The 24,614-nt window shown below is 44.7% G+C and overlaps 1 protein-coding gene across 1 annotated transcript in view; it reads left to right on the top strand.

Moving 5' to 3' along the window:
- LRRC7 (leucine rich repeat containing 7) overlaps positions 1-24,614 on the top strand; it is a 1,681,735-nt gene that overhangs the window by 1,431,215 nt on the left and 225,906 nt on the right. Inside the window, exons 19-21 of the mRNA XM_069232450.1 lie at positions 6,242-6,364; positions 20,100-20,211; positions 20,791-20,962. Coding sequence (XP_069088551.1) covers positions 6,242-6,364; positions 20,100-20,211; positions 20,791-20,962 — 407 coding nt within the window. The remainder of the gene's footprint in view (positions 1-6,241; positions 6,365-20,099; positions 20,212-20,790; positions 20,963-24,614) is intronic.

The following is a 24,614-nucleotide window of genomic DNA, read 5'->3' as shown; positions in this document are numbered from 1 at the left end:
AATCCAGAAGTGCAAATATTAGGAAACAAATTAAAACAATCTCAATTTGAATCTACAAATTGATTGTCTTTGCAATACAGATACTGTGGTACTGGGTTTCATAAACAAACCTATTTAGTGTTCGGACATGCATTTGTGAGCAGTGTCCAAACTCAGCAAAAAGCAGAGAACAATGTTTCAGTAGTTAAAAATATCCTTTGTTCATTTTCCCACTTCACTTGATGTGAGAAAGTGAATTATTAGTTGTGTGGGGTAGTCTGCCATCCTCACATGGCACACTCTTTGTAAGGTTAAAGCACAGTTCAATGAGAAAACTCCGCTCAACTGCTGGTAGCTACAGCAAAAAACGCATGCCTTTCCCAGCAAAATGTGTCATTGATTCAAGTAGTGCCACACAACATTAAAGAGACAACACAATGAAATGCTCAAACTGTTTTGGAAAAATATAAAATATGTAGAGTAGATATGGATTTTTTGATAAAATATCAAAGCAGGACCCTGAGGACGATGGGGGTATAAAGGTCACTGTTAGTCGTATGTGCAATTCCAAAAACAGCCACAAGAGGCTGTGCTTGCACCAAACAGAAAGCAAGAAAATGTTGTCAGCAAACTGCTCTGCCTCACAGAGACTGAAAGGTCAATCGGTGACCTTATTCACTGGTACTGTGTAATGCTCAAATCTTCCTGGTTTTCTTCTGGAGGATTCCAATCACTGAACCAAGGATGAGACAGATCTCTCCGTCCCTGATTCCTTACTTTGACCAAGAATCTCAGTTTCTTGAAGATGATGGTATTGTGTAGTTCGTCCTACAGCTCCCAACCTTCCTGGGAAGGCATCTATGGTTGAGGTCTCTGTCCAGCCAGGACTCCTCCAGGTCCAATGCAGTCCACTCCCAACTGTGCAGGTCTCCCACAAAAACTGGAATCCTTCTTCAGCCCCTTGTGTCCCTGAGGCAGTACAGGGAAGCCAGCCTTATGCCCCCTAGAAAGCCCTTCCATCCCTGGGTACAAGTGGAGAGCAGGTCAGACTTCAGTCCTCATCACAGTCAGCACCAGATGGCATGCAATTTCATTTTCCTCTCTTCTTGTCTCTCCGTAGTTCCAGAAGTTTTCTGATGGACTGGGCCTATGGTGTAGTGACTTTTTATCAAATGTACCAGTCTTTGATTGATGACATTTATTGCCCCAATCCCTGTAGAATTCTTATTAACAGCCATCATGGTTGCAACATTTTCTGTTTTGCTGCCTGCAGAATAATCCTGAAGCCTTTGTCCAAGATGGGAGGCTCGACTCTTCAGAGCGTGTAATCTGCTCTCATGCCTTGTCCTTTCTTACTGATCATGCAACAGGTTTGTCTTTTACTTGAAGTAGAGACAAATCTCTGCACGATTATCACTTTTTCAAAACACTTCTCAATTTAGGGCCATTCCTAACTTAAACTTGTGAAAGGCCCGTTCTCGGCTCTCACCTTTTATTCCTGTCCACTCTGAAATCTCCTTTCCAAATTAAGTGGTCAGTAATTACTCCTGCCAGCCTCCCTCCAACAGAGCTCATTCTATTGTTCTGTAACAGGAAAACATGTTAATGCCTCACCAGCAGTGCTTAATATGTGCTTGTTGTTTCCGGTGCTGAGCACCGGCACTTATTTTTGAGGGCCGGCGCCTATTCTTCAGTCCCAAGCCATTTGCTGCGTTCAAAAGACACATATGGGAAAGACGGAGGAAGGGAAAAATTAAAAAGCGTTACAACGGGAGAAAGTAGAAAGCTGCTAGAGTGAGCTGAAGGGGCAGGGAGTGGCTTTAAATGGATTTGAGAGGCCCGAGATGGCTTCAGGATTACGTCGCCTCAGTATTCCGTGTTCCCACATTTAATTGCAGCAGCCTCATGTTTAAGAGGAGGGCTTTGGGCATCGGAACGTTTTCATTTACAAATTAAGCACTGTTCACTAGGGTGCAAATTACTGCCAGTGGATGGAAAGGACATTTGTAGTATTGGTTTACTACTGCCAGGCTTCTGTCAGAATACTGAAATTGTGTTTTTAAGTTACCAACTAGAGTTTTGATACATTTTCTTAGATGAAAATGATTGTAAAATAACACTTTTTTACATCTAGGCCTCATCACAGGAAAAGGCCACTTTACCAATACAGTGAAAACAACATTTTGAAGCACCTAGTGCTGTGGGCTGAAAGTACACTTAGGACTTTCGTAGCTAATGTATAAAACTTCCGTGCCACTGGTGCACTTCCTGAAACAACCTACCGACCATGCTAGAAAGTTGAATAAGCCAACTGGATATAGCCAATATACCCTTGGTACGGGCGACTGAGCACACACACTGTGAGATTGAATGGCGGTGTTGAAGTATACACTCAAAATGACAGCGAAACCAGATCAAAAAAGAGTAAAAAAACCTAGGGAGACCAGGCAGAAGGCAATATTGTTAACAGTCTGTGCTGCTGCAATGTAAACAGGAGACAAATGTCCCAATAGGATCATTTTGACATGTACATTAATTCCAAAAAGGATTTGAAATGTATTTGGTCCCATTTTTAGTTCTAGCTTGAATTACGAGCTGAGCACAAACTGAGCTGGCTCCCATTTTTCGCAGGCTATAACTTGGGCACTGACATGCAGAGCAGGAATAAAAATATTTTCCAGTGTTAAGCCCCATTTTTTAACACCTAGCTTCAAAAACATATAGGAAATCCTGCATGAATGTTGTATGTACATGTATTTTCACCCGCAGTTTACATCTGAGTCTAAATTGCCCCATAAACCCATAGAAAGCAGCAACAATAAAAAAGAATAAAGTGTCAGCATCACAAACACCCATTTTACCCATTCATCCATGTATGCAACAATCCACCTACCCATGCATCCATGCACTTAAGTATCTCTATGCCACTTCATTGACCTGTGAATCTCTCTATCCATCCATGCACCCAACCATTAATGTATGCATCCAACAAACTATTTTGGCTGCACATATGTTACCTGCGACTGCATGCCTGCATCAAGATGTGTTGTCTGTACCTGTTTATGTACCTTATGTGTATTGTCTGTGTTCACAAGTACCTAGTTAATGTAATTGTCGATATGTGTATTGGTTTGTTTGCGAATGCTTGCTAGTAATTCTGTTTGCTTGTGTACACCTGTTTGCGCTCTATGTGTCCATGTTGAGTACATTGTTCAACCCTGTCGCTGACGTAACAATAGGCCCACATCCCCTGTGGTGCCGGGGACCCTGCCTGAGAGCTCGGGGGGCCTCGATGTATTTTGCAGGGCCTCCCCTAAAGTCTCGTTATGCCACTGATCCCTGTATGCATGAAATATGTAGAGCAATCCACTGGCTTGGCCACTGGTAACTAAGATTCATCTGTCAAAGCACTGGGACTTTCATCGTGGCCTACGACCCAGTAACATGCAACTGTTTGGGTAATCTGGGACCTTCTCATGTTTCAGCATAAATTATCCATGTTAATTTATGGATGACCATGGTGTCACCCTGTGTTTGGCAATGCCTTCGCGCCTCTGAGCAAAGGCATTCCTCGATGAACCCATCTATGACGCTGTGGTGGGTGAACAGAGTAAACAGTATCAGTTTCATTTTAAGGATTTTTGGGGGCCCGGCCAGTAAACATTTTAGGGCCGCCTGTTCGGAGCAACTTTGGATTTTATTATCCTTTTTCTGCTATTTCAAGACTGTGTGATGCCAAACAATGTTGAATTATAGTTAAACTTTCAAAAACTGTCATACAGAACCCATTGAAATGTGTCTCGGCTACAGCAGCAACAATCCTTAAGGTGATACTTGGCAGAGAGAGATAAAGTAGAGGTTGAGGTAGACAGAGAGAGGCGGAGATGTGATTGCCCACTTTGCCCGTGCCTTAACACGGCTCTGCTCGGTGCTCTGGTTTGTACTGAGGTGGTGACTTTAGGGTGACCTTCACAAATTTGAATGTTTAAGGTGGTTGAGGAAAGACACAGTGTTCTTGCATTTCCTTCGGAGCAGGGTCCCTCGCACCTAAATCAACCGTAAATGATGCTGTTCGCTATAAAGCGTCATTAATAAGAGGAACATAATGTTTACTTTTAAATATTCAATTTATCGAAAGATCTGTCTGTCCACAATGGACTTATAGTTATACTTATGTTATGAGGCTATAACTTGTTGCCTAAAGTTACTTTACGGCACAAATTATAGTTTCTTCAGATAAGTATAACTACAACTGCTGAATTTGGGTAAAACATTAACCTAACTATAACATCCCTGTAACCTTTGTTTTTCTCATAGAATTTCTACTTTTTTTTCAACATAAAGCAATATGTAAATACTGTACGTTAATACAACTTTCAGCCATGTGCGACAGGGGTTGGCCGTAGGGCCTGGCCTGTGGCCAGGTGTACAACTTACCCCTCTCAGACACCCAAACTCATTCTGCACACAGCCTTCAGCCATGTACGGTAAGGGTTTGGGTGTGAATGGTTGTACTTTTTTTTTAGTCTGCTTTGAATCCATGAATCCTTCGCGATTTCACACAGGGGGCCATGCTGAGGGCCAAGATGGATTTGTGGATCAGCTAGAAAAAAAGGCTAATTTTATTGCCCATGAGGAGTTCCTGAGGACCACCTCCACGTGTCCTATGGTGCCAGGATACATCCATACTGACCCCTTATATGTTTTCCCCATTTTTTCTTCCACCCCCCAGCCCTAGCGACAAAGAAAATGGAGGCTGCAACTTTTCTTTCAGCTTGTGGCGAGCCAGTCAGGGCCTTACTTTTAGTCCGGTATCCGCGGATCCTCCACGAGTGGACCCAGTAAGGAACGGCATCCAGAGATGTCTATATTTTATTTCCTTTAATTACTCCGAAACTACTGAACAGATTTACACCAGATAACAAAAAGAGATCATTCTGGACCAATATCTATCTTTCTGCCAAATTTGGTGTAAATCCGTTTAGCTGTTCAGGCTGTAGTCATGTTAAAAAACTGGAAAATCCCCATAGACAAACCATAAGGGAAAAAGTTTTTTAGGACCCCTCTTTTTCTTGTAATCTGCTTGATGAATCACCTTAAAATGTTCCAGAGTTTTGAAAATTTGGTGAAGATTGCTCAAATGTCGGCAAAGTTATTAGCAAATAATGTCTATGGGAAAAGATGGTGCTAGGTATAGCTCCCTACTGGTTGTTACCAGTAGGTAATATTTGTTTACAGATATAGATATATACACGCATGTGTATATATCTATAGAAGTATACCTCATACATCAGCCCTGCAAAGTTTCCCATATTAATACATGACTACTCAGTTGCTCCAGTCCAAGTTTTTTTCTTTGAATTCTGGGATTTGTAGACTTGTTTATTTCATTATAAAGCAAGGACTGTAAGTCCCAAACATCAGAGACAAAATCGGACAGGAGCAACGCATCACAGATGGACACATGAAAATGTGTCTGCCATGACACATACACAGTCATATTTAAACATTTTAAACAAACGCTAGGTCATGTATTGTCTCAAATAATCGCTGCTTTGCAGTGCAAGGTAGTTGCATGTAATGATGTGTGTAGCAAGGTGTGGTGTCTTTTTTGCTGTGTCGGCTAATGCCACAGGACAAATGGAGCTGTGGCACCGTTCCCTCCTCTACCCCTACTAAAGACTCCAGACCTATTGATGCTCATTTTCTGAAGGTACGAGAAGAATGTACGCTTACAAAGAATACCATGTTTTAAAAGTGGGTTTATTACACTCCATTCCTATATTGTACCTATTATTATAATGGTTTTGCCTGCATTGCTTGTGCATGAGCACCTATTTCAACTTGTTTTATTAAAAATAATGGACTACTTCAATGTTTTACGCATGCCTCAATATGAAAGCCATGACAGCAAAGCCCCATTTTAATTAGCATCACGTCCTACCTGCATGTTCAATAACCCTGCGATGCTGTATTGCTGCCACCCGACAGAAGATATACAGTTTCTACTGCATGAACCTCATCCAGTATTTAAATCGGAATCTAATATTTCCCGTTGACTAAAGTCAACATTTTGCCCTGTAATCAAGGATAAATAAAGAATGTTTTGACACAGTGTCAGATTGGAAAAAATGTTCAGAGCACATGATTGAGCATAGTTGTGCCTCCCTAAATAAGAATAAATCCTTGTAATCCTCGTTGTACTACTCTTCGAAGTGTCTCAAAGTTTCCCCAGTTTCACAACACACTGTTGGGATTCCAGGTTGCAAAGAGGGAGAACAAAGACTTCCTAAAGAGCCAGCTGTCTGACTCAGGCAACACTCATAGCTCGTCTTTGGATATCCCAAAAAGGAAGGAGAAAGAGGACCAAATGAAGCGCTCAGAGGTACAATCAGGAACTTAACATGCAATGTTCTTCTAATTGCAGTATGTTCTAGATTGAAATGCCGTGCAAGCTGTTTGTTTTCTAAAACCGATTGTCATGGCACTCCAGTGTATCAAGGCATCCATTGGCAATGCCTCCAGTAGATGTTGTTCATACATGCATGTTTTACGTGTGTCATATTTCATGCACAATATAGCAACAGGACTTCTAACATGATGCTAGTTTACGGTATGGCATGTTAATTATGAGTGCAGCAGTCACCATCGCAATAGCCTCTGAACTGACTCTGATTCGGACATGGTATTGCAAACCTATACATGTAACCTATAACTAAAATCATTAACATTAGGCATTCATTGTTTGCGCTGTTTCAAACTGTTGGAAGGAAAGTCCTGCCGAAGGGCTCCATGATGCTGATGAAGGCCGTCAGTTCAGGTGAAGTTAGCCTTGGAGAGTGGACAGCTGCTGAAATAGACATTACAGAACCTCCTGTATCCTATTTGTCATTGTTAGGACGTACATACAAACAAACAGACATGTCGAGGGTAGGGGGAGAAGCACTTACTTATACCACTGAACCCAATGTATGGAAATACAACCATGTTTTACTCATTGTTCGAGTGCATGACAGCACATGCAAACAGTTCCTTCATCACAGCTGCGCTATATCACCCTGCAGGCTAAATCTTACATTCTTGAATGATATCCTTGAACGGGCCTTAAGTTTACACACCTTCACTCACAAAATATTGGTTATTGGCGACGTCAACTGGTGGATCAACCAAACTGACTCTAAATCAGCGACAGACCTTAAAACCTAGATGCCTTACTATTCAGTCATATAGTTAGCAGGCATTTGTATGCTAGGCTGGACACTTGTATTCAATATTGAATCCAAAAGGCACATGATGCTGCTGCTCGGAGGAAAAATAAATAATCCTATCCCCTTTCTCAGTCAATCAATCAATCACTTGTTAAGCACGCTACTCACCCGTTAGGGTATCAAGCCGCTGGGGGGAGGGGGAGGAGTTGCTACTGCTCGAATAGCCAGGTCTTGAGTCGTTTCCTAAAGGTCAGGAGTTCCAGGTTTTGGCGGCAAGGTGGGAGAAGGATCTTCCACCGGATCAAACAAACTCTCTCTCAAACAAATTCTACTACTTCATGCATAGAACAAAAAAAGCAAGCCCAGTCCAACATTGCACTACAGTGAAGGTAGCAAAGAAGATTGCAAGCTACATATTACTCAGTTACAACTAAGTTTCAAAAGTTTTGACATCCAGGGATCTTTGTGCCAAACTTGGACCATAGCAGAAGAACTAACTTTATTCAGTCAAAATAAAACGATTGCATTTCAGAACTGTTATAAATGGGGTCTATGGCTGGCAGTCAGTTTGCACTCTGTACAAGCAGGGACCCTCACTCTAGTCGGGGTAAGGGGGATGCACAGCTCAGATAACCCCTGCTGACCCCCATGGTAGCTTGCCACACGCAGTCAGGCTTATCTCAGAGGCAATGTGTAAAGTATTTGTACAAACACACACAGTAACACAGTGAAAATACCACAAAAGGACTCAACATCAGTTTAGAAAAATAGACAATATTAATCTAAATCAAACAAGACCAAAACAACGAAAAATCCAACATACACAAGGAAAGTTAAGAATTTTTAAAGATTAAATTTGAATATAGCACTTAGAAACACTAATTCTTCAATTTAGAGTTATTGTGGCATCGTGACAGAGTCGTTCCCAACAATCTGGTGCCAATGGTGCCCGTCACAGAGTCACACGGACCCCGGGGTACAGTACCTTTGTTATTGAAGAAACAAGCAGGAGCACGGAGTCGGTGAGGCGAGGCATCGCTGGATCCGGTGCGGCGTCGGTTCCTTACTGTGGAGCAGGGGAGGTGATGCAGCGTCAGTGCGAAGTATCGGTTCCTTACACTCCAGCAGGGTCGTTGTCTGATGGGTCAAGATGCTGTGGGGTGACCTCACGGGGTTGCGGTCATGCCACGGCACTGCAGGCACCTCAACGGAGTCAGGTGTCATGGATGTCGGTGACACGCACTCTTGTCTCATGAAGTCATGGAACTTCAGCGAGGCTGCAGCAGTGTCAGGCCTGCGATGTTGGTGGGGCCATCGCAGCCCTCCAGCGGGGACCTCCGCTTCAGTTGCACGTGATTTTGCAGTCTCAAGCAGTGGCATCGGTCTGGGCGTCGTCCGGAGTCGGTGCACTGGTTTTTCTTGTGTTTCAACTAGCTTTCACTCCCAGGGGCCCAGAGACTTGAGTATGGACCACCTGGTGCAGTAAGTAGACCCAGATGCTGGTAAGTGAAGTCTTTGCTGTCCCTTAGACTTCTTAACAGGAGGCAAGCTTAGTCCAAGCCCTTGGAGACATTTCACCAGCAGGATTGTAGAAAGCAGAGGCCAGTCCTTTCCCTCTTAGGCAGAAGCAGCAGCAGGCCAGCACAGCAAAGCAACAGGCAGAATGGCAGGTCCTATTCAAACTTCAAGCTCTTCCCCTTGGCAGAGGTTCCTCTTGGCCCACAAGTGATCTAAAAATCTGGGGTTTTGGGTCTCCTACTTATACACCTTTCTGCCTTTGAAGAAGGCAAACTTCAAAGGAAAGTCTCTGTTCACAAGATCCTGTCTTGCCCACGCATGGCCCCAGCCACACACCATAGGGTTGGAGACTGCGTTGTGTGAGAGCAGGCACAGCCCTTTCAGGTACAAGTGTCAGCTTCTCCCTCCCCACTCTAGCCCAGGAGACTCATCAGGTTATGCAGGCTACACCCCAGCTTCTTTTGTTGTGTCACTGTCTAGAGGGAATTCACAACAACCTAACTGTCAGTCTGACCCATATATGGAATACACAAGCAAGCAGAAGACCAGAATGGTTAAGCCTAAAAATGGCCACTTTCTAAAAAGTGTGATTTTCATACTGACAATCTAAAAACCAACTTTACCAAAAGATGTATCGTACATTGTGAGTTCAGTGACCCTAAACTCCGTGCCTCAATCTGCTGCCAATGGGAAACTACACTTAAAAGGTATTCATAGGCAGTCCCCATGTTAACCAATGAGGGAGATAGGCCTTGCAACAGTGAAAACCGAATATGGCAGTATTTCATTGTCAGGACATGTAAAACACATTGGTACATATCCTACCTTTAACATACACTGCACCCTGCCCATGGGGCTACCTAGGGTCTACTTTAGGGGTGCCTTACATGTACAAACAGGGAAGGTTTGGGCCTGACAAGTTGGTACACTTGCTAGGTCGACTTGGCAGTTTAAAACTGCACAGCCAGACACTGCAGTGGCAGGTCTAAGCCATGTTTACAGGGCTACTCATGTGGGTGGCACAGTCAGTGCTGCAGGCCCACTAGTGGCATTTGATTTACAGGCCGTGGGCAGCTCTGGTGCACTTTACTAGGGACTTACTAATAAATCAAATACAATTTAGACAGAGAGCATATACACCTTAACACTCGTTAGCAGTGGTAAGGTGCCCATAGTCCTAAAGCCAACAAAAACTGTTTAAAAAAATAGGCGGAAGGAGGCAAAAAGTTTAGGAATGACCCTGCAAAAAGGGCGGGTCCAACAAGAACAAATACTTATTGTTTTCAGAAACTGGCAAGCTGATATGTGGGAACACAATTATTGCATTTCCTTAAAATGTTTATATCAGATGTTGGAACATATTCATGCTGAGTTAGTAACTGCAACTATGGCTGTTGTTATATGATTCAGGTCGAAACGGGTCATCATCTATATTGATAAATCATTTTAATGGCACTGTTATCATTACTGCAAAGAGGCCCGAACCCGAACAATTAGTGTCACCTCAAGGATACTCCTGTTGTCTGAGCCTGTAACATCTCTGTAACCTGAGACGTAGCTCTGGTTTCTGAGCCAGTAATAGCTGGTTAGCCTGAGCGATAAGCCTGCTATCCACTGACTTGGCATAGTTTACATTTTTCCACTTTGCCACCTACAAGTAGATTTTTCAGTTTTAATATACATCTACAAATATTTATGGAAAGGGAACCATGGAAAAGTGAAGGGGATGAAAAAGAGAAACTAAGAAAAATGAAAGTTGATATTGTCTTGGCAGTGGAAGGGGCTATGTCAAATGGCATACCATATTACTTCAACTGCCCCTAAAGTCAATATCTTGTTATGCACTTTTTGGAGCATTTGGATTGGAAAATGTTCCAGTTTGCTTCCAGTTGTTACCCAGGAGGAGGGGGGGGGGTCTTGGAAATCCTAAAATTATTTTTATTGTTTCACAAGAGCTGCATAGGAACTACCTGTAAAACATGCTATTTTATTAGCTAACTAATTTGAAAATTGTACTGTAAAATGCACATTGCTGGCTAGTGTTTACAGTTTTTCTTGGGAATGAATGATGTTCTGTGCTGCTAGAGGAGGTTAGCCTCAGTCGACAGTCCATGATGATTTAGATTATTTCACAAGTGTCCACAAAGAACGCACAAGAAAATCTGGAGCTTTGTGTCCAGAAATATAATTTACAGCTCTCTCTTTATTCAATGTTTGAGATTACCTAGAAAGCCTTGCAAAAGGATATGGCAGACTCAGTGATATGATGAGTCCCTAATCGGTGTGCTGAGACTAAAAACAGTGGAGCCCTGGGCAGTAGCCCACTTTGCTCATGATTTAAACATGCCTGAGAAGTGTGGGGCCTCTAATGGACCTTAGGACCCCTGGAAAGGTTGCTCCATGAATGAGCCTAAGCTTGAACACTGAACTTGACTAAGAAAGTCATCACAAGTCATTTTCATTAATATTGTGCAAAAATTCTTCAAACAGGGGAAGGATGTAGGCACTAGCTGAATGAAGCTCCACTAATTCTGATCAGTGGCAGAGTCAGGTTTTGGTACCAGAGAAGAGGCTGAAATGGGCCCCCCAGAGGGTACAATGTCACATTCTTTTATAAGAAAAAGCACTGACTGAAGAATGATTTATCGAGTGCTGTTGTGTACCAGTGAACTGGGGGTACTAGCCCACACTACTCTCCTAAGTAGGCCTTGGGCTGCATGCTTCCTTACCCTGAGAGAGTCAAGCAATACAGTAGGGCACTTGGTTCCCAGTAAAGAGAAAATTGTGGCTTTATTACTTGTGATCGACTTACATTCCTTGCAACTAATAACCCAATTTCCCACTATACCACATGCTCATGCCCTACTAGTGAAACCCATTGGTATTGAAATATCTTTTATGTGGATGATATACAGTTACTGTTCTCTTACGAGGGTGATTCTGCCTCTGCTAAGGGGTCTTTTCGGCTTGTATGCAGACAGTTATGAGCTGGATGAGACCTAATAATTTACAGTACAACCCAGATAAGACAATAGTGCTCTTGTTCGGTTCCAACCGATGCCAGAATGGACAGGTAGTTAGCTGAGGGAATGCCCATCTACCCCCTCCTCTTCTTCTGAGGTTGCCAGAAATCTGAGGGTCTTGTTTGACTCTCACCTCTCTTTTAAGGCTCAATTCTTTTCGGTTGTGGGGTCTTGTATTTGGACGATGAAAACATTAAAAGGTTTCCGGTCTTTCTCCTTTGGGATGCACAAAAGTTAATTGTGAAGGCATTGATTATCTCCAATCTGTACTATTCAAATGTACCTTGCCTGGGTCTTCCTGATTACCTGATTCGTGGTATGCAAGTTGTGCAGAATATAGCAGCCTGTCTTTTATTCAAACTTTCCAGACCGACCTCCACTTCTTTGTATTTGGAAAAGTTTCACTTGCTCCTGGTCAGGAAGGGAATTGTGTTCAAAATATTGGTTTAAACTCTCTGAGCGTTTTATGCACGGGGCCGGGGCAGTATTTTCCAGTGTGGACTCTGCGCTCTGGTGATGCCAAGTTGCTGCTGGTTTATCATTATAAACCCCGGAGGAAAGGAGGGTCTTCTTTCTCTGTCATGACTGCCTAGGCGTGGAATCATCTCCCTTTTTATTTTAAGAACTTGCCGAATGAGTAGTGTTTTCGTAAAATGTGAAAAATCCACCTGTTTAGCATGCTCTGGCCCATTCCGTGATTGGGATCTGTCTGCAGCACCGGGACACTTTCTGAGTGGCCTTGCGTTCTACAGATTTAGACAGTCATTCATTCACTCATGAATGACTTCATGACTGTCTATGCCTCTACTGAGCATCTTGGCCACCGTTTCCACCTTTATTTGCATGAAGATTACTTCCAAGCCTTCCTCCATCTTCAAAGGGACCCAAGTTCTACCAGCTCCGAATTTCAACAGCTTTTGGTGACAGTCTAAGACTCGAAGGGCAGCAACTTGATCAGACATAACATGGACAAAACTGAAGTTATTGTGGTATGGGCAGTAGTGATTTCTGAAGCCCTATATTCTGGTTTATGGAACTGGGTGAAAGCCCAATGCCAATTAAGACTGCGAAGAATCTGTGAGTCACATTGAACACAAATCATAGCCTGAAACCTAAAATCTCAGTAATGGTGCTGAAGTTGTTCAATTTGTTGCCTAGCACAACAAGACTCGCATTTAAGTCTCTTTTATCATTCACTGAGCTGGAATGACCCTTTACCTGATTTTTACTTTTTTTTTAAAGGTATTTTGTTGCTTTACAGCATGTATTCATCTCTACAAATGCAGTTTTTTAAGATTCCTGAATTTAATCGGCACCGTAAGTGTGGTTATACCTTATTGATCAGTCTTCCCCTTTTTTCCTTCAGTCATTTAGGGTCGATGTCAAGTTTAGGCAGTGACTGAAAAGTTTTCTCCTCTCCTTGTGGATAAAATGATTGGTTTAGCGGCACATCAGTAATGGAAAACAAAAAACTGTGGGATTAAAGGTACACTATTCAAATGCTTAACTAACCTAACCTAACCACATGCACGCAGCTGCAACCTAGTATGTTTACTGCCTCATATGCAAAGGCACTTCTTCATCACAAAGTACTGCAATTGTGTGTCCTTAGAAATGTGTAGAGGGCTCAGTTTATGTGAGACTTGCGAAGCACACTTACACTCAAACCCATGTGGGAGGCACCGAGCACCTCCATATGTTCGCTGAGTGGGAGGTGTGAATACTGTTCACTGGAGAAATAAGCCTAGCAACACTAGTTCTGAGAATCTCTTGCTTCCCATCCGTTCATTGAAAGCAAATGAAGAAAGAAATTCTACAGTTGTACTCAAACTCTGTTCAGTAAGCTGTGGGCTTTGAATGACTACCTCTCTTCTCCATGCACTTTCTCTCAGCACTTTTTGAGAGGTGTCAAAGGAAGGAAGACCATCCACTTTTTCACACTATCCTTGTCCCTTAATCAGACAGTAGTAGGTTGTTGAGATCATCGAGATTAAGTGTGATTCATAAAGAGGACAGTTTTCTCTTTTTAGAAGCCATAGCCTATTTGTGTCATGACGTTCTCTATGTGACTGAACAACATTTCAGAGGCAACAAAGGGTGTGATAGAAGTTACTGGAATGATCTGTAATGGTCCTCACATGATAACCATGATTTAGAGATTTACAGGCCCGTGCTATATACTTGCACTGAATCTGTTATAATCGCAAATAATGTATCCTTTCCCTTTGATTTCTCCCTGACAACAGCTAATGCCTATATTATGTTGAAAATCCATATTCTGGTTCAATATATAGCACCTAAATACTCTTTCCACAAACTTCTGAGTATTGCCTCATAGGAAAAACATTCCAACTCGACTGCATAACTCATGGATTTATGAAGCTTTGCTTGCCTCTCTGCCACCTTACCTATCTTTCTCCCATCGAGCAATGGCCTCTAACCCTGTTCTAGCAGCATCAGTGATGGCTTGGGAAGAGGCATAAAGATTAGTGGGTATAGCCCCATTCTTACACCTGGAGGTGCCGTTATGGAACAATGCTGCTATGTGCATTGGTGGAACGCCAATCTTTTGGGAGTCTGGGCATAAACGGAGCTGCATCGAGTGGAACAAATGTATAGCAACAGCATACTGAAGACATTCCCAATGCTCAGCGTCTGCTGCCCTCCCCAGCTCCTCTGGCTGCTGTTGCTGCTGCCTCTGCCTTTTGCCTGGGATGAACTGAGAGCCTCCCGACTCTCAGTTCGAGGCCCTCCTCCACCCGCAGGCTTGTCCCTGCGCCTCATCCCTGGTGGTCTAGTGGCCATCACAAGTAAGTATTTTCTCTCTGTCTCCCTTTAACTCTTGCTTTTCTTGCTTTTTCTACCTTTTTTCACTTGTTTTTCCTTTTCTTTCCATCTCTCTTCCTTTCCTCTGCTCCCCTTCTGCACTGCTCTGGTCCTTGCAGCCCCACCCTCTACCCCCACAAAGCACCTTTCCTGGCCTCCCACCTCCCAACTGACTGCTCCCCCAGCCCCCTCCCCTTCTTAATGGCGGCCGCAGCATGGCCACGCCGCTGGCACACCGAAGGCAAGCCCGTCTGCGCTTGTCCATGCCCGGACCGCGCCCAGCACCAGAAACCCTGGATCTCAGTCAAACCACCCCCTGGTCAGCAAAAATTACAATGCTGAGACCCTCCTCCGCCTAAACACTGGACGTCTCAGCAACTGCTGCACCATCTCCCCCAAGGACACCCACAGACCTTTCACCTGCAGGATCTGCAACTTCAGCGCCAGCCTCAACAAGCTGAAGGTACTCTCCACACACAGATACCAACATCCTCCCCAACCCCATCAACTGCCTGCTCCTGAACATCCACTCCCTCCACAAACACACCACCGAACTCCTGGATTTGATCGACACCGCCCGACCGGACATCAGCTTCCTTACCGAGATCTGGACCAACCCCACCTAAGGACTAGACATTGCCATTGCCATTCCCGACAGATACATCATCCTAAGGAGTGACCGGTCCTCCGGCCCGGGTGGAGGATTCACCATCATACACAAGTCCTTACTACATGTCAAGGCCGTCCTAGAAGAACAATGCATGACCATGGATCACCTTCACTTCCTGGTCCACTCCAACCACAACTCCTCCATCTGTAGTACCCTGTTTTATAGGCCACCCGACCCCCGCCCAACATTCACAGATGACATTGTAGACATCACTACCTCCAGGCCCTGGCGTCAGACGACTACCTCCTCCTCGGTGACCTGAATTTCCACCTCAAGGACTTTGCCGACCCAAACACCACCGCTCTACTCGACAGCCTTGCCACCCTCGGCCTCAGACAGCTGGTGTGTGCTCCCAATCACATCACAGGACACACACTGGACCCCATCTTCACCTTTAAGCAACCAGGCCACCATCGAGACCATCTCCACCCGAGACTGGACTGAGCACTGCTGCATACACTTCACAATCACTGCACCCAGCAGCCGCACCCACACCCCCAGGACCCCTCACAGGAAATGAACTAAATCACCAACAAGCAACTCACCTCACCTCTCACCAAATCCCTCCCTCCTCCCTCCGATGACACCAACACAGCAGCACGCATGGATCACTGAATGCGCTGACACTCTAGCCCTCCTCCGGCTGACATCGGCCAAACATCTACATAAGAAAGCCAGCTGGTTCACCACCGAACCCCAAGAATCAAAGCGTACCTGCAGATGTTTAGAGAAAGAATTGAGGAACAGCCAAATCATCGAAGACCTCGCCTCCTTCAGAACTGCAACCCCTGCCGAAACATCAAGAACGCAAGGAAGGACGCACTCCGGGATCGCATCAACTCCTCCTCACACAACTCTAAGTAACTCTTCTCAGTCATCAACGAGTTTACAAATCCTCCCTCCGAAGCCACCAGCATCCCCGTCACAGGACCTCTGCAACAAACTTGCCATGTTTTTCCACTGCAAGATCCAGGACATCTACGACAGCTTCCTCCCGGCAAATCCTGACACCAGAACCTGCAACTGACCCACCACCCCAGAATCCACCCAGACCATCCACAGCTGGTCCACGCTCACCACGGAGGAAACAGTCAGCATCATGAACAGCACCCACTCCGGAGCCCTCATGGACCCCTGCCCGCAACACATATACATCAGAGCCAACACTTTCATCGCCCCTGAGCTCCGAAACACAATGAACTGCTCCATCAACACTGGCATCTTCACCGACGACTGGAAACATGCCAAAATACGCCATCTCCTGAAGAAACCTTCGGCCGACCAATCAGAATTAAAGAATTTCTGGCCCATCTCGCTGCATCTCTACCCCGCCAAAGTACTTGAAAAAGCAATCAATGCACAACTAAGGCCAACAACTTCCTGGACTGCTCCCAGTCTGGTTCCCGGAGCAACCACAGCACTGAGACAGCCCTCCTGGCAGCCACCAATGACATTTGACTACTCCTAGACCGCTGCCACACTGCAGCACTCATACTCCGTGACCTCTCAGCAGCCTTCATCACAGTCTCCAATAGGTCTCTACTGACCAGACTCTACAACATAGGAATCTGCAGAAGAACCCTGGAATGGGTCCACTCCTTCCTCTCCGGGAGGACTCAGATGGTCAGACACCTGCCCTACACATCCAGACCCCCAGAAGTCAATTGCGGAGTCCCCCAAGGATCCTCACTGAGTCCCACACTGTTCAACGAATACATGGCCCCTCGAGCAGCCATCGCCAGAAGCCACGGCATGAAGATCGTGTCATATGCTGATGACACACAACTCATCATTTCCCTCACTGAAGACCCAGACACAGCCAAAAGGAACTTCCACTCAGGTATGGAAGCCGTCGCCACCTGGATGAGAGAAAGCTACCTCAAGCTCAACTCTGACAAGACTGAGCTCATCATCTTCGGAAACGCCACCTCAGCTTGGGATGACTCCTGGTGGCCCACATCCCTCAGCACCCCCCCTGCACCGACTGAGCATGCCTGCAACCTGGGCATCTTCCTCAACTCCATGACCCACCAAGGAAACTCAGTCACCTCCTCCTGCTGGCACACACTCCGGAAAATTCAGATCTTCAGATGGATCCCAGCAGACTGCCACAGGACAGTCACCCACGCCTTAGTCACAAGCAAGCTTGACTACAGCAATGCTCTCTACGCCGGAACCTCGACTAGAAACATAAAAAAACTACAACTCATCCAGAACGCCGCTGCCAGACTTATCCTGGACCTCCCACACCAAGAACACATCTCCCAACACCTGAGGCTTCTGGTCAAGAAATGAATCACCTTTAAGTTACTCACCCACACATACAACGCCGTACACAACGCAGGGCCAGCCTACCTGAACCACTGCGTCTCCTTCCACACCCCGCCAGATCCTTCCGCTCCGCACAGACGGCCCTGGCCACCGTCCCTTGCATGTGCAAAACCACCACCGGAGGACGGTCTTTCACATACACTGCAGCAAAGAGCTGGGACAACCTCCCCCTGCACCTCAGGCAAATCCCATCACTCACCACCTTCAGGAAGAACCTCAAGACGTGGCTCTTCAGATGAGGTTCCCCCCAGCGCCTTGAGACCCTCACAGGTGAGTAGCCGCACTTTACAAAAACTGATTGATTGATTGAATGCTCCAAATGGATTTCAGGCTTCAACCCACGTACATTGGCATTACCGCCATTTGGCCCACTGCCTCCGGGCAACACTGGGAATGACACCACTGGAGCACCTCACCTCTCCTGTTCTACAATACTGGCAGACCCTGGAATGTTATCGGGGAGTGATCTCCGGTCTCTGCTGGGTGATAATTAAATTCTCCTACTCTGGACCACCGAGTACCACAACAAGATAGACATGGCAATTAAAACTCAGCAAAGCCTATTCACCTAGGGAGTGGGTGTCTTTGCTAGCTGGATGTGACAGGGCCCTTAGAGAATCTCATCTTAAATTCGTATACTTCAAAATCCTCCATGATTTCTATTGGTCACCATGAATGATTAGGTGGGCTAAGCTCTTGCCTCCTGACGATTGCTGGCCCTACACTGCCACTCATTGCAATCTGTTCCACATATTTTGGTCATGCCCAATGCTTAGGAGATACTGGACAGATGTATGGTCCTTGCTTCATCGCCACTGCTCCTTCATGCTCTCTCCCACACCACAACTTGCAGTCCTATATGACATCTCTGACCTTCCTGACTTGACAACCCCAAATCTCCGATGGTTAGCATCTTCTCTCACCATGATGAAGTCCTGCTTCCTTCAACACTTGAGGCAACCCACTGTACCTACCTTCAATGAATGGTGAATAGAACTTCACAAGGTGGCTAACCAAGAATGCACAGTGTACAAACTAAACAATAATCCTTACGCCTTCAAGGCAGTTTGGGGCTCTTTCCTCACAACTATGACTGACGAGACAGCACCTATTTAAGTGGACCTGCTCCAGGCCACTCCACAGAGCTGGTATCACACTCTCCACCCCATGATCTCACTCGGCCTGATTGACTAAACTACAACCCAGGACTCCCCCCCACTCATGGTGACACCCGGCCCATGTACCTGATGGGTCTCTCCGCCCTATCTCAGTTATCCAGTTTTGGGTCTGTGACCCTCAGTTTTGCACTCTCTCTATATTTTCCCTGGAATAGTAAATACTTGGCTCTCCAAAACAAAGCTGGTTTGATTGTCTTAAGTCTATGTAGTAGCTCATGTTTTTAGCTCTGGTGCATAGGCCACACATCTGGCTTCTTACCACGTTTTAGAGCCCTATGCACACCGACGAGGTTTTTCACCCGTTGAATGTATAATAGTACAACACTATTTACATTGTATGTATTCTCTCGAACCCCATTAAACAAATGTTGCCAACCACCCAAAACTGAATGGTATATTGATTGATGAAACAATAACACTAAATATTCATATTGAACCTACTGTTACATGTGTTACAGCCACCACATTATGTAATGTAATCTGATCAAGCACTTTGATACACCTAGTGGCAGTCTCTCTTCATTCTACCAATGTAGCTTTATACCTACCTGAATTATCCAACATAATGTGCAATGTATTTATGCCATTAGCAGAATGTACATTTTGACCAAAAACATTTCTCTGTGACCTTCTTGGAAGGTGTGTAACTCTTAGAGCCGAGTAAGATTTCTGCTCCCAATGCAGCACTGCCTAGCACTGTATATTTCTTCAGATGACACTGTCATGCATAAATTTGGATTTCTATGTAAGTGTATTTTTAAATTAAAACTAAGGGGGTTATTACAACTTTGGAGGAGGTGTTAATCCGTCCCAAAAGTGACGGTAAAGTGACGGATATACCACCAGCCGTATTACGAGTCCATTATATCCTATGGAACTCGTAATACGGCTGGTGGTATATCAGTCACATTTGGGACAGATTAACACCTCCTCCAAAGTTGTAATAACCCCCTATATGTCTATCATACCTGTTTCACACTTAGCTGTTACCACCAATACATTAATAAATTAATTAGAGCTCAGTTACTGATCACAAGTTTAATTTTATTAGATCTTGTAACAATTCCCTGTGGAAAGTAGATGAAACAATCCATAGCGACTAAGTCTGAAGGGATCCCAAATGGACTCGTAGAACGATTTCAGTAGTTTAAGTGTAGCACCCTTTGTCCCAGTATGTGGTTTGCATGTAGGTTACATCATAAAGGTGTATTTAGTACATTACAATTTCTTTTATTATTAAGAAAGTCAGTAGGCTACATTTTCATTTTGGAGCAAGTAGCAAATTTTAACTTCTAAATATATTTTTGCCTCCTAATTCTATAAAGATTATTGTATTGTGATTGTTTATTTTCAATCCCTTCTTCAGGATTCCTTTGGACACGCTCCCAATGAGATGAGAATAGCAGAGCTCAGATCCTCGCTAGTGGAGACTCCTTTGTACCCACCAAAACTTGTACTTCTGGGAAAAGAGAAGAAAGGTAACATTTTGAATGGGCGATCTAGAGGTAATATAATTTGTGGAATAATCAATTTGCAGCTGTCGAATGGCTCCAAGTCATCTGAGTTAATTCAGTCAGTCCTGACTCTTCGGGCAACTCCAATGTTACATTAGTCAGTGCTTAATGTGTTAAAAAAAAGTCCACTGGCCTACCAAATTTCAAGAATGTCAAATACTAAGGCGGACCTGTTGTGATTCCACTCCACGCCTCTTCCACACTTTCTGTCTCTTTTTCAAACTCTTGCAGATTCTTTTGTATCCCTGTTTTCTCACTTTGTCACTGTTTTCCTGTCTTTCCCATTTTCTGCGTTCCTACATCCTCTCTATTGTTTTGGATCAAAGTCTGTTGATGAAAATGAAGTCTCCTCCTCACACATTAGATCTGGGGCCCACGACACCACTTAAACACTGCATTGGGAAAATGAAACATGACTCCCTTGTAAAGAACAGACACCAGTGATGCACTGCGTTTGACAAACGTGTCTCCTTGGATGCCTATCAAATTGCTGCCTATTGTTCAAATTGTAAACAGAAGCATTGTTACTGTTACTTCTTGTAGAATCAACAGATGACTCCGAAGCGGATAAGTTGCACTGTCTGAATAACAGTGTGTCCTCTGGAACTTACTCTGACTACTCGCCTTCCCAGGCTTCTTCTGGGTCCTCCAATACACGGGTTAAAGTGCAAACAGTCCCGAAAGAATCAGTAAATAGTTCTCTGTGGGGCAACAGGTAAGCTAAACGTTTCCTTTTACTATCTTGTGCCTGTGAAAATGTTGCTACATGAGTCCATCCCACACAAATAGTTACACAATGTGGTTGTACAAGTTAATGAATTGGTGCCACTTTCGTTGTCATACGTTCCACTAAACACTACTGTTGCCTGATATACTAACTATATTAGCAGAGGTGGGAGCAAGCTTATGCATAGGAATAGAACATGGCTAGTAATGCCAGATTTAAACTGACACACTTTCATTTCCTTCAGCTGACATATATACCGCCCATTATGCTGCACAGGACTTAGCCTAGTAGACCCTCGACATGCCACAAATGTATGAGCAAGATGCCACATATGACCTGGACATTTGGCATGTCGTGGAATACTGGGAGGAGGTGGAGATTCGACTCAAACTGGTGACCTGTGTCCATCTCCAAAGGTCACTGCTTCACTGTATGTTGAATAATAACTAGACCTAGAACCAAACATACAATATTAGGCATAGAAATACACTGGATGTCTGGGAGAGGACGCATAACACAGAAATGGATGGCAGATGTGCTGAAATTGACTCTGACAGAGGAGCTCTGACTGAGGAGCATTAGGACTCATGACAGAATAGAGGAGAATCTAAAGGATTGGGTAGAGATGATGACCCAAGTGGTGGATGATTCTCAGTCAGATAGTAACTGATGTAGTTTAAATGGATGCTCGGTCAATGACCTACTGAACTGAATCCCAGTCAGAAATTATCTTGTGAAGTGTGCATATGTGGGTATCACTGTGAAAGATGGGGGAGCCGGGTGAGCGGATTTCCAGACTGAAGTCAACATGAGTCCAGTTACTGGGTACTGTTGTAGGGGGTGCGGACTTGTCTAGGTGGATGAGCCAGTGAGTTGTTACTGTTTCTTCTAATAAAGATTAAAAACTATACAGCAGAGGAGTGAAATGAGTACATTTTAGGAAGAAAGAAGGCATTACTCTTAACTTATACTTTTACGGAGATTTTTAAGTGAAAGTAGATAACCTCATTGAACATTGATCAGCATTTTACTGCTTAAAAGGCAAATGAAAAGGAAATGAATAGTGCAACGACTATACCCTATTGTTAATATATAATAATACTATGCTACGAGAATGATGATCTCAAATCCTCAGAATGGTGTGATTTCTTTTGTTGCAGTTCGTCTGAGAATAAAGAGTTCATATTACTTGACAGTTGACCACTGGGGATTGACATTACCGTAGGACAAAGATGTAGCCTCTGTCCATAAGTGGAAGAAATCTCAACTTCCACCTACTCTGTGCAGGGGTTGATGGAACAATAGAGCAGAACTCCTGTACAGAATATTTATTGTCAAATTTCATAAGTCGCATTGTAGATTTAAGTCACAGGGCCTGATGTAGAGCTTGGTGATGTTACTACCGGGCCGCGTCAGCAGCCAGCCCGAGAAAACCATCAAGTTGACAGTGTTTCACCTGCCATATTTAGATGTATTGCACCTGAGCCAAAGACTGCTACAATGGAGTTCTTCCTAGCCGTCAAAAGCAAAAAGATCAGATTGTGGAAGGAATGCTGAACAATGCAAACATTCAACCCCAGTCAGAGAGATCGGGGTGTAATCCATCGTTTTTTGCCCACCACACCACCTCAGTTTGAACCCACCCATATGTAAATCAGTGTTGACCCTGCTCCACATGGGAACAGTCCAGCCTGAACTGCCAGGCCAGGTCCATCCTGGACCAGAAACAAGCATCCTGGGATCAGTTTCGGGGTATCACCCCTTATTAGCCAGGATAGCTTGAATCCAGTGGCACAGTGAGCACGGCACCCACGTCTAGGCATATCTTTCCCACTTAGGGTGACAAAAGCAAAAGGAACAGATGATGGACAGAATGGTGAACAATGCAAACATTCAACCCCAGTCACAGAGATCTAAGTTTAATCCATAATTTTTTGCCCAGAACGCCACCATAGTTTTAACCCAGCCATATGCAAATCAGTCTTGACCCTGCTCCCTATTGGAACGGTCAGGCCCGGACTGCCAGGCAAGGGTCTTCCTGGACCAGAAACAAGGATCCTTGGACTGGTTTCGGGGTATCACCCCTCATCAGCCAGGCTAGTTTGAATCCAGCAGCACAGTGAGCATGGGATCCATGTCTGGGCATACCCTTCCCACTTAGGGTGACAAAAGCAAAAAGAACAGATGATGGACGGAATGCTGAACAATGCAACATTCACCCCCAGTCACAGAGATCTGGGTTTAATCCATCGTTTTTTGCCTATCACGCCACCACAGTTTGAACCCAGCCATATGCAAATGAGTCTTGACCCTGCTCCCCAAGGAAAAAGTCCAGCCCAAGCTGCCAGAGCAGGTCCTCCCTGGACCGGAAACAAGCATCCTGGGACTGGTTTCGGGGTATCACCACTCATCCTAGTGGCAGGCAGGTGGGTTCCCACCAGCCATATTTAGATGTTACAGCTGGACAGGCAGTGTACTGCCGCCGGTTTGTTGGCAGAGGGAGGACATTGCTGAACACAATGAGTGTCGGACAATGCCAGTGGCTGTGGAATAGAGGTAAGTTACACACACGCTATCCTTGACATATGCATCCCCCTACGCCACACATGACACAACAAACCTCATTATTCATTTCCATTACACCACAATACAACATCTACATGCTACAAGCACACATACATCCATCACACAACATAGACACACTAGTGACACTGCACCCACACATGACACAACCACAACACCCAACACACTCATCTACACCAATAATTCACACACAAGCACAACTACTCACATCATGACAGTGACCGCCATACAACAACATGCAGCAACACAACATGCACAACAACATCCATGCCATATACAAGTGGCACACATACGGACACAACCACATCATCCACTACACCTCCCTCCACCTCACCCAACCAATCGCATTGTACACACACACATACACATACTGACTCACACACACAACTCAAGACCAACATGGAATGTTCAGGTCCGCTTGCAATGTGCACACATCGGCATAGTTGACAAGTGTGAATGTACCATCATTCTGATGCCAGCATTCATTTGACAATGAATAATGACACCATAATGGCAGTTGTGTATGTGTTTGAGATGTGTTGTGTACCAGTGTGTCCCCATCCATGTCTGACCCACCTGTGTCCCTGACATATGCATGTCACAGTAATTAAATAAATACTGTGAGATGTATATATGTCTGCAGTGGTCCCGTGCCCATGTGCAGTGACCCTGCAATGTACATAGCCAATGCGGATTGCCTACCTTCATGTCCGGTGACAAGGGGTCGTGTTTTCTCTGGGGTCCCTTGCCAGAATCGACAGAGGGTCCTGTCCAGTCATGACCAGCCAAAAACGGAAGTGCAATCGGGAGAAAACATGAGTTTTCACCTCCTTCCTCTTTCAATTCGCCAAGATAGAAGTGAAGGTTGGACTGCCACTTTTTGCTTGGTGGTATGGCACATCCAAATCTGCTTGTCAGTAGTTTGGTTGGAGTCCCATCTTCATCCACTCTTTCCTGTGGCACCATTACAGTGGATGGGAATCCTTAGCTGAAGTGGTGGGACTCAGGCAGGTTAAAGTTGATGAGACTGACAAAATCTAAAAAGGGAGGCTGATGG

This window comes from Pleurodeles waltl, chromosome 4_2, assembly GCF_031143425.1.
Source record: "Pleurodeles waltl isolate 20211129_DDA chromosome 4_2, aPleWal1.hap1.20221129, whole genome shotgun sequence".
Lineage (NCBI taxonomy): Eukaryota > Metazoa > Chordata > Amphibia > Caudata > Salamandridae > Pleurodeles > Pleurodeles waltl.
Note: the sequence above shows the minus strand (reverse complement) of the source record. Positions and strands in the feature narration are given on the sequence as shown.